Here is a 9,144-nt window from a genome sequence, read left to right on the forward strand (position 1 = left end):
GAATATGTCTTTTTTCTTCTCCTTCTTTTATAATGCAGCAGCAAGTTAGGCTATGCAGTGTGTGTGTGTCTATGTGTGTTTACGTTTGTGTGTCTGTCAAAAAAAAACCAAAAAAAACCTCACCAACCCAAGCTTACTGTTCTGTATATTTCCTGTGCATCGTGTATTTGCAAGTGTATTTGCATTCCCTATGTCCTCTATTGTAAGTCGCTTTGGATAAAAGCGTCTGCCAAATGCAATGTAATGTAATGTAATAATGTTTTTTTTTTAATTTTTTTTATGAAGCTATGTCATATGTATTTATCCCTGTATTATCCAGCTCATTTATCCCTGTCAAATGCACCCCAAAATAAATTTTTTATAAATTGTTTTTTGCACTTGAAAGTAGGGAGTTACAATTCCGCTAGATTAATGTTAACCTTTATTTTTCAAAATGCTCTGCGGCTACAACTTGCTTCAACGTTTGTTCGACACCCCACTCCAGAAGGCGGCGCTAATGATCCATTACGTAGATCAACTTCCGGCAAAAATGTTCTACCAACGGAAGTAATAACAGTCTTTCTGGCTAACGATTTCTCCCGGTTTCAACAATAGAAGAATAGAGCGTTTCTTGTAAGATTTTCCTGTTATGCCATTACACAGTAAAAGCCTACGCGTTAATATTACGAAAAAATCACGAAGGCGCTTCTTGTTCGTTTATGACTCTTGACTAAGGCGCTTAAAATTATTACGTTAGCCTTAGCTGTTAGCAAGGGAGCCACGGCTCATTGGACGGCAAGGGGCAGTGGCCCTTCTTGAGTGAATGTACTGTACTTACATGTTTTTATAATCTTCGGTTACCACGTTACAACCAGAGTCATGGCTACTGGTGCTGATGTGAGGGACATTTTAGAATTGACAGGAGGGGAAAATGACGGTCCCATCAGCAAAAAAGACCTCATCAACTCAGACAAGGTGAGATTTGTTTCACGTATTACACACATTGTAGCTTGTTTTTAACTATATGCAGCACCACTATCAAGTTGAATGTGTCAAAAAAGTTTCATATATACTTGGACAGAAGAACCACGATTTTGCCACAGAAGACTGTCTTTACTTATATCTACATATTTGAGTTTGGCCCAAATTATTTAAAATACCCTAATTAATCTCTTTCAGAAAAAAAGCAAGAAGGCCACAGAAACGCTGACCTTCAAGAGACCAGAGGGGATGCACCGGGAGGTCTATGCTCTCTTGTATTCAGACAAGAAGTAAGGAAATGGTCTTCACCATAATGCGCTTCATCATTATTTAAATACATTTTGGGTTGCGAACCAGTAATTTGTTTTGAATGTAGTTTTTTTTTTCCTGAAACTTGAAATTTAGGATCATAGCAAAAATGAAAGAGCTCTATATGCCTTTGTTAAGAATATTTATTACACAGTTTCTACAGTCTAGTAGTCCTATACAGACAACATTTTTCGGCTGTATATTCTTGAAGTTCTCAGGTAATGGATGAAACATTGTGAAGGGAAGAAAATCAAGTCCAGTTGCTATGAGAAGAAGGTTTTGACAAAGAATTGAACAGGACCTGGTTGACGGAGAACCTCCACAGACATGTTCTTGAAGTGTTTAGAGTAGATTAGACAAGATCCAACTTTATTGTCATTACACATGTAAAGAATCAGACTAACGAAATGTATTTAGCATCTAATCAAAGCAGAAGTGCATATGTACAGAATGTGCAGTATTTATAAGCGCAGTCTTAAAGAATAAATGCAATTTCCTTGTTTTTTAATTTTATTTTTTTATACAGTTAGTGAGAGTACAGGTGGTTCGTCAGAAATGAAAATTGACTGTACAGGCAGTGGTTCACGCATATTATAAATTCATGTATGTGTTTAAAATGATGAGCATTGTTGTTCAATTCATTTTGAAATTATTTTCTTTAATCTGTAGAGATGCACCCCCTTTGCTGCCAAGCGATACCACTCAGGGCTACAGGACAGTCAAAGCAAAGCTGGGCTGTAAAAAAGTGCGCCCCTGGAAATGGATGCCTTTCACAAATCCTGCTCGCAGGGATGGTGCCATATTTCATCACTGGCGACGTGCGGCAGAGGAGGGCAAGGACTATCCTTTTGCCCGCTTTAACAAGGCAAGAAAGTCCGCTCTTTCTTTTGAGTGCACGACACTGAACCCCCTAACCGCTCCCCAGGAGCTGCTCCTTTGGTGCCTTCTGCTCATTGTTCATCCATAATGGGTTAAGCGCAGTGGTTTTTGCTGATGTTGTGCTCTATGTATAACTGAATTTGACAATAATGGTCTTTCTTCTTCTAAATGTTATTCCCTCTCAAAGTGTTTGCTCAGAGACAAAAACATTCAATTTTGAAAAATTTTCTCTTCTTTCATTTTAGACAGTACAGGTACCGGTGTACTCAGAGCAAGAGTATCAGATGCATCTTCACGACGATGGGTGGACTAAAGCAGAGACAGACCACCTGTTTGATCTGTGCAAGCGCTTTGACCTTCGCTTCGTAGTAGTCCATGACCGTTATGACCACCAGCAATACAGGGTAATTACTGAGACACTAACTTCCAGATTTATCTCTGAAAGGATTGCTAAAATCATTAAAATGTATTTTTATAAGAGAGTTTTGGAGGTTGATTTTATTACCATGTTTTTCTACTTATGCTTTCAGAAACGTTCAGTTGAAGACCTGAAAGAACGTTATTACAATATTTGTGGAAAGCTGACTAAAGTTCGTGCAGCTTCAGGGACGGAGCCTAAGATCTATATCTTTGATGCTGGCCATGAAAGGCGCCGTAAAGAGCAACTAGAAAAGCTATTCAATCGCACACCTGAACAGGTGACATTTTCATTTCAGTATGATGTTTGTAGCAAAGTTCTAGAAACACAAATATTGTTTCGCCAGTCGCAATTGAAGCAGTATGAAAAACAATAAGAAACTATGAGACACTTACTTCAGAAACAAATGTAATCGGCAGTAATTCAAGCAAGTCCAGGCCCTCCTGTGTGATGTGATACAAGGGTTGCACTTCTATTGCTTTTCCTATAGGTGGCAGAAGAGGAATATCTAATTCAAGAGCTGAGAAAGATTGAGACCAGGAAGAAAGAGCGAGAAAAGAAGGCTCAGGACCTGCAGAAACTCATTAAAGCTGCAGACACAACCACAGAGCTGAGGCGAGCTGAGAAGAGGGTTTCCAAGAAGAAGCTGCCACAAAAGAGAGAAACAGAAAAACCGGTAAGTGCTCAAGAAACGAAATGTTCAAATGGAGTCCTCTTGAATTTGTTAAGTTAATGTTAGCATCATGGCAGTATTTATTTATAGTAATACTCATATAAAGAAGGAAAATTCGGCCCCGCTTCAATTTATGTATTTCAAATGTTTTTTCTCCTTATCTTTGACTGAAAGAGAGCCTCAAAGAAAATCAGCTTTGATCCTTTAATATGTATCCCATATGTATTGCTGAACGCTTTGGCTTGTTAGGATTTTGTGTCTCTCATCGGTAATTTATTTCTTCAGGCTGTTCCAGAGACAGCTGGCATCAAATTCCCTGATTTCAAATCATCTGGAGTCACACTGCGTAGTCAGAGGGTGAGTATTGCCAATACTATTTAGCTACTTAGGGTATTATCCAAATTTTTCCAGTATGAAACCTCAACTAAGTAATCATCCCAATGGGGATGCTATCTCATCCAAGAATTGTCACATGACTTTCAATCATAGGTCTCTTAATAGAGATTTATCAGTTTAACAGACAAATATTACTTATATTCAAATAAACACAATTATATTTATTCTTCCTCTACCTTGTCTGTAAAAAAATGTAATTTATAGATAAACAACAGCAGCCGATTATATTTACAATATGCTATATTGTAATATTGCAAATGAATGCTTACATGATTTTGCGGGGAGTAGAGCAAAGGTCGAGCTAGGACCAAACGTGGTCGCACAGCAACATATTAAAGTGAGTTTTAAATCCTTTGGTGGAGTGCGAGAAATATATGCTGTCGAGTTTGAGTGCCACTGAGAAAGTCCTACCATTAAACCCAGCTTGCTGTTCACATTTTAGGAAGTCTGATAAATTTTTGTTAAAGTACTGAAAATGTAGGGAAAAAATGGGGATATCAGTTGATGTATCTGAGCAAGCAATGTGTTCAACTGGAGTTTCCCATCTCTCATTAGCAATGTAATGATTTAATCTGTCAGTGACTTGGTAATATTTGTAAAATCCAGCGTGGGTGGGTGGGTTTATTCATCTCCAAGAGTGATGGGGAAGTGCCACTCTATGGAAAACGCATTAGCATGGCTGGAGAGGGGAGTTCCCCCTTTGATCAGTCAGACAGAGCTCAGTGAATAAAGACATTTGGATCTGGTATGCCAAAGTGCATTTCATATGGATTTAAAGCCCAGTAGTGTATCTTTCAATTTCGTATCTCCTATACCTTAAATCGTATCCCTGTGTGTTGGTGTGTTTGCCCCTGTCTTTGCATGTGATTTAGATGAAACTGCCAAGCTCAGTGGGCCAGAAGAAGATCAAGGCCATTGAGCAGATTCTGATAGAGCAAGAAGTCGGTGAGTGTGAAAGACATCAATATGCTAACATTCAGATTTTTTTTACTCCTGTGCTACAGACATAACAAGATCCTAAACCTTTCCAACCTAATACGATTTAAGAGAGAACTTAAAAGTACCATAGTGTTATATATAAAGTGTACTTTCAAGGTGGTTTAAAGAAGTTTTTTTCAATTCCAGTTTTTGTTATTTATCTCAATGAAACTCACATTTTTATCCTTTTTTTTTTTGTGTCCATCTGTGGATGCAGATCTCAACCCGATGCCAACAGAAGAAATTGTACAAATTTTCAATGAGCTGCGGAGTGACCTGGTGTTGCTGTATGAGCTGAAGCAGGCCCATAGCAACTGCGAGTACGAGCAACAGATGCTGCGTCACCGCTACGAGGCCCTTCTGAAGGCTGGAAGCGCTGTTGGATGTGGTGGAATGGCAAGTTCAGCTGCGTTGCAGCAGGGTATGGAAGCCAACAACGCCACAGCAGCCACACCTGGGGGTGAGGCCTCGGTATGGGCTGGTGCAGACGATATCAAGGTTGAAGCCAAGGAGCAGATCATTGACGTGGTCGGAGCACCGCTAACCCCCAACTCTGTGAGTCTGCTCTCTGACTACCATCCTGGTCCATAGCCATTTTCTTAAAATTTAGGGTTCTTGATAATGTTCCAGTGATCCCAACCCTGATGAGGCAGTAGCTGCATTAGGCATGCCCAGTTGACATAACTACCTTGCTTCATCAAGTATGCAAATAATCTCATTATTTGCAGATGTCATTTATCATTTAAATGGGAACAATTATTAGTAGAACACAAATAGACAAATAGAAGTTCTAAACACAGGTCAAAATCTTATTTCCCTCTGTGTCTTCGTCTTGCCAACAGCAGCGTCAGTTTGTTTCATTTAAACTCATCTACAACAATACGATATACAGTTAAGTCTTAATTTAGCAGATCAAGTGTATCGTGAGTTTCTTTTTAATACTTGCATTTAATGGAGGCTGTGTCTGCTCAGCATTTCCATTTTCCACCTATGTTCCTTTCCAAGTATGCATCCACCTTTCTAATGCCACAGGAACAGTAGCACAAGCGACTTCTGATGGAGTATTAAAAAACAGTTGTGTAAATATAAACTTAAGCAAAAACTTAGGAAAAGGTTGAGAGGAAAAGGAAATAAGAAGACTGCTTGGAAATTAGTGCTTTGAACAGTTCAATCCTTTTGTACACTTGTTCTCCATATGGATATCCCTCCCCATCTATTTTTATGACAGGCAGGAAGAGAGGCAAAGATGTGAAAATGTGTTCTTTTTAGGCTACAGCAAATTTATACTCAAGATCATGTACATGCATCAACATGACACTGTTTTCAGTGACCTTGAGGAAATTTACAATTGATGAGGATCTCACAAATATAAGCAGGCTCATAATAACTGCTGCAGGCTGGAGCTATAAAGATGGTGTGAATTATATTGAACAAACATTGTGACAGCAAACTCATAGTTTGAGTCATTCATAGTTTAGAAAGACTTGTGCTTGAGATTTATTTTTAAGCATAGTCTACACCTAGAAATAAAAGATTTTTCTTTTGAGGTCTTAATGCACAAATAGGTCCTTGTTATAGCACCGGTCTCATTGAGGGACAAGTTTAAACCCAGGTCAAATGGCAGAGAGAAACAACAAAAAACAATAAGTTTCCTTTTGAAATCTCCAAATCTATAGTGGGACTTGGCGCTAACAAGAACATCGGTGCACAGCGGAGTGAGAAGAAGAGGAAATACACAAATTAATGCACTTGTCAAGAGATAGTCCACTGCACATCTCCCCTCTTGCCTCGTCAACCATGGGGAGTCTGTCAAACATTGAAAACATTTACTTCCTGGCCAACTCACTCAGCAGTCAGACAGGCGTGCTCTAGAAATACATCTCAAAGTGATTGTGGAAACATAATTTTTAGTGGAAAATCATTTTCAGTTGCAACTCAGTTTTCAGTGACCAAAACCTGCAGGCATGTAAAATTGTATCTCATCAACTTTAAATCCACATCAAGGACAATATTTTTTCATGTATTTATTTTTCATGTCAGCTACAGCTGGTCTACGCCTTACTTTTTTGGATTCAGTAAATCTCATTATGCTTTGGTCTACGTCTGTAGGTAATATGTCCGTTGCCCTAAAGCTCAAAATGCAAACAAGAGTCTGTGGAAAGTTTAAATGATAATTTTGGCAAAAACTTTACCTATAGAAACAAGCAGATGAGATGATTTGCATTCTTGACAGCCTTTTAAGAGGAAGAAGAACAAGAAGGATTTTTGACAAAGGAAACAGGAAAAGAAGCATGTAAACATGGACTGGGCTCCTTGTATGCCACGAATGTTAGTGCCAAATTCTGATAAATTCCTTGGATCTTTTTTTTTGGCTACTTCAAGTGTGTAAACAGTTCACACTCCCAAAGAAATTGCATACACATTCAAACAGTAGTTGCACATTCATAGAGTTTCACAGATTCACCAGAGAACTGCATGAGGTTTTTGGGGCTGACTCACACTGAACATAGTTGTGGACACATAACAGACCCAATCTGTATTTCATTTCGAACAACATGTGGAAGTTTCTTTAAAACAAGAGTTCAAAAGATAATGGTCCCTGTGTTTTGATTTTTGAGCCTAAGAAATCAGATTTTGACCACTTTGACTTTCAAATCTAGCGTAGCCTTTAGTGTGTGTAATGTGCATTCCTCTCATGAACACACACACACACAAACAATGCCAGACCATGTTGACACTTTATTTTCCTTTATTCACTTTACAGAGAAAACGGAGAGAATCGGCATCCAGCTCCTCATCAGTGAAGAAGGTGAAGAAGCCCTGATGTGGACAGGAGCAGTTGATAATCTGCAGGGGACAACAGTGGCTCACTGGAAATACCCACAGGTTTTCTGTTGTGCATCAGACACACAAGGGAGTGGAGAAACATATTGTTGTCATTTAAGTAGCAGGGCCACTCGCCACACATCTCAGCTACTAAAGGGAGCTCTCTCCACCTGACCTGCTTACCATTGTTGTGACAGAGGCAACAATTGACTGACATTTCATTCCATTACTTCAACTCTCCTCCCTCTCACCAGTGCTCAGTCTTAGATGAGGCAAGATAAACTGTAAATTGCCAGGCTGAGCTAATCGGGACATGGGAAAGAAGGCAGGAATCACCAGGTAATTGAAATGAATTGGAATGAAAGGAAGAAAAAAAACAACTCTGGCACAGGGAGGACCTTGAGCCGCAACGCTCATTCGACCCACATGAGGTTTCTGGTGGCCTAATCATGCTGTAGTGTTTACTGGAAATCTGTTTTCGTGTTGACCCGCTGTTCCAGCTCTCACTCTCTCTCACCCTGAGTGATCCTTCCTCTCTTGTGGATACTGCCTCCATCTCTTGACATGTTCTCTGTGGACTAGCAGGGCTGATGTGTGTTGTTTATCCTCAGGTGACCTTGAAGATGATTCAATAAATCTTTTTTTTTTTTTCTCCCCTCTTTTCCTCTCTCACCAAGTGTCCGGTATGTTTATTCCACAGTGGTTTCTTCTACATTTCAAGCATCTGTCACTCTGTCAGATGAGACTATAAATTGTGGAGATTAGTTTTGAATACACATTTGCCAGGGAGATTGTAGGATCATGACTTTCTCGCCTTACATGTCATTTAAGTTAAGTGACAACTAAAGACTTCATTAATATGATAATTTAACTGTGATCATTGTTAGGTTGGCACAGCCATAGAAATATCATTAGTTTGCCCCCGATAATATTGCTAATTGCATGTTGATTATGTAGTTTAGCCCAAGTTGACATTAATTTCTATGCAAATTTTGACTATTTGCCCCTGAACAGGGCAGCATCCTGGGGCATACTCTGCGTGCGTGCGTGCGTGCGTGCGTGCGTGCGTGCGTGCGTGCGTGCGTGCGTGCGTGCGTGCGTGCGTGCGTGCGTGCGTGCGTGCGTGCGTGCGTGCGTGTGTGTGTGTGTGTGTGTGTGTGTGTGTGTGTGTGTGTGTGTGTGTGTGTGTGTGTGTGTGTGTACACTGTTGCCTTCTTAAAATAATCTCTGAAGTTATTTTTTCGAGTTTCTCCAAAACAAAAAAAAATGAGCCATAGGTTGAATGAGTTGATGATTTAGGAAAAAAAAAAAAAAGTCAAAATATTAGGCCAAGTTTTTTGTTATGTCATTTGTAAAAATTGTGCAGAAAATAATCTCAATAAGTTTCTTTCTAGTTGTTTGGTTGAGGGATAGGTCTAATTTTTAACTGACTTTGTAATCAGTAATCACAAGTGTACAGATAGTCTTCCCTGGGAAAATCTCGGGGATTCCAGGCATAGGAGCAAATGCTTTATGTTCCATCTTCACAATCCCAGCCGTATGCATTTTAAGGTCGGAAAAGAGGCGCGAAGATTTCAGGAGCGAACCCGTCCGTGTGCTGTGGGCCAGTTGATGGAGAGAGAGAAACAAAAAGAGTGAGAGAAGGCAAGTAAACATGGGTAAAATGGATTCCTGTGTCTATATTTCATGTTGAAAATTGGCTCAT

The 9,144-nt window shown here is 39.6% G+C and overlaps 1 protein-coding gene across 1 annotated transcript; it reads left to right on the forward strand.

The window, feature by feature from the left end:
* The first annotated feature begins 570 nt into the window (after positions 1–570).
* Positions 571–8,111, forward strand: dmap1 (DNA methyltransferase 1 associated protein 1). Its single transcript, XM_086161568.1, has 10 exons — positions 571–954; positions 1,159–1,250; positions 1,939–2,134; positions 2,394–2,552; positions 2,679–2,846; positions 3,057–3,242; positions 3,525–3,596; positions 4,508–4,580; positions 4,831–5,168; positions 7,378–8,111. The coding sequence occupies exons 1-10, from the start codon at positions 859–861 to the stop codon at positions 7,435–7,437; spliced, it is 1,440 nt and encodes a 479-aa protein (XP_086017694.1). The 5' UTR covers positions 571–858; the 3' UTR covers positions 7,438–8,111.
* Positions 8,112–9,144: the final 1,033 nt, after the last annotated feature.

Source organism: Fistularia commersonii, chromosome 16 (genome assembly GCF_037954325.1).
Source record: "Fistularia commersonii isolate RoL2024-O1a breed Wild chromosome 16, RoL_Fcom_v1.0, whole genome shotgun sequence".
NCBI classification, from domain to species: Eukaryota; Metazoa; Chordata; class Actinopteri; order Syngnathiformes; family Fistulariidae; genus Fistularia; species Fistularia commersonii.

Bases quoted from the DNA above. Each gene is read 5' to 3' on its own strand.
- dmap1 (XM_086161568.1), top strand. From the start codon at position 859: ATGGCTACTGGTGCTGATGTGAGGGACATTTTAGAATTGACAGGAGGG. The intron at 3,243-3,524 runs GTAAGTGCTCAA...TTATTTCTTCAG, and splicing joins AGAGAGAAACAGAAAAACCG to GCTGTTCCAGAGACAGCTGG. The intron at 3,597-4,507 runs GTGAGTATTGCC...CATGTGATTTAG, and splicing joins TCACACTGCGTAGTCAGAGG to ATGAAACTGCCAAGCTCAGT.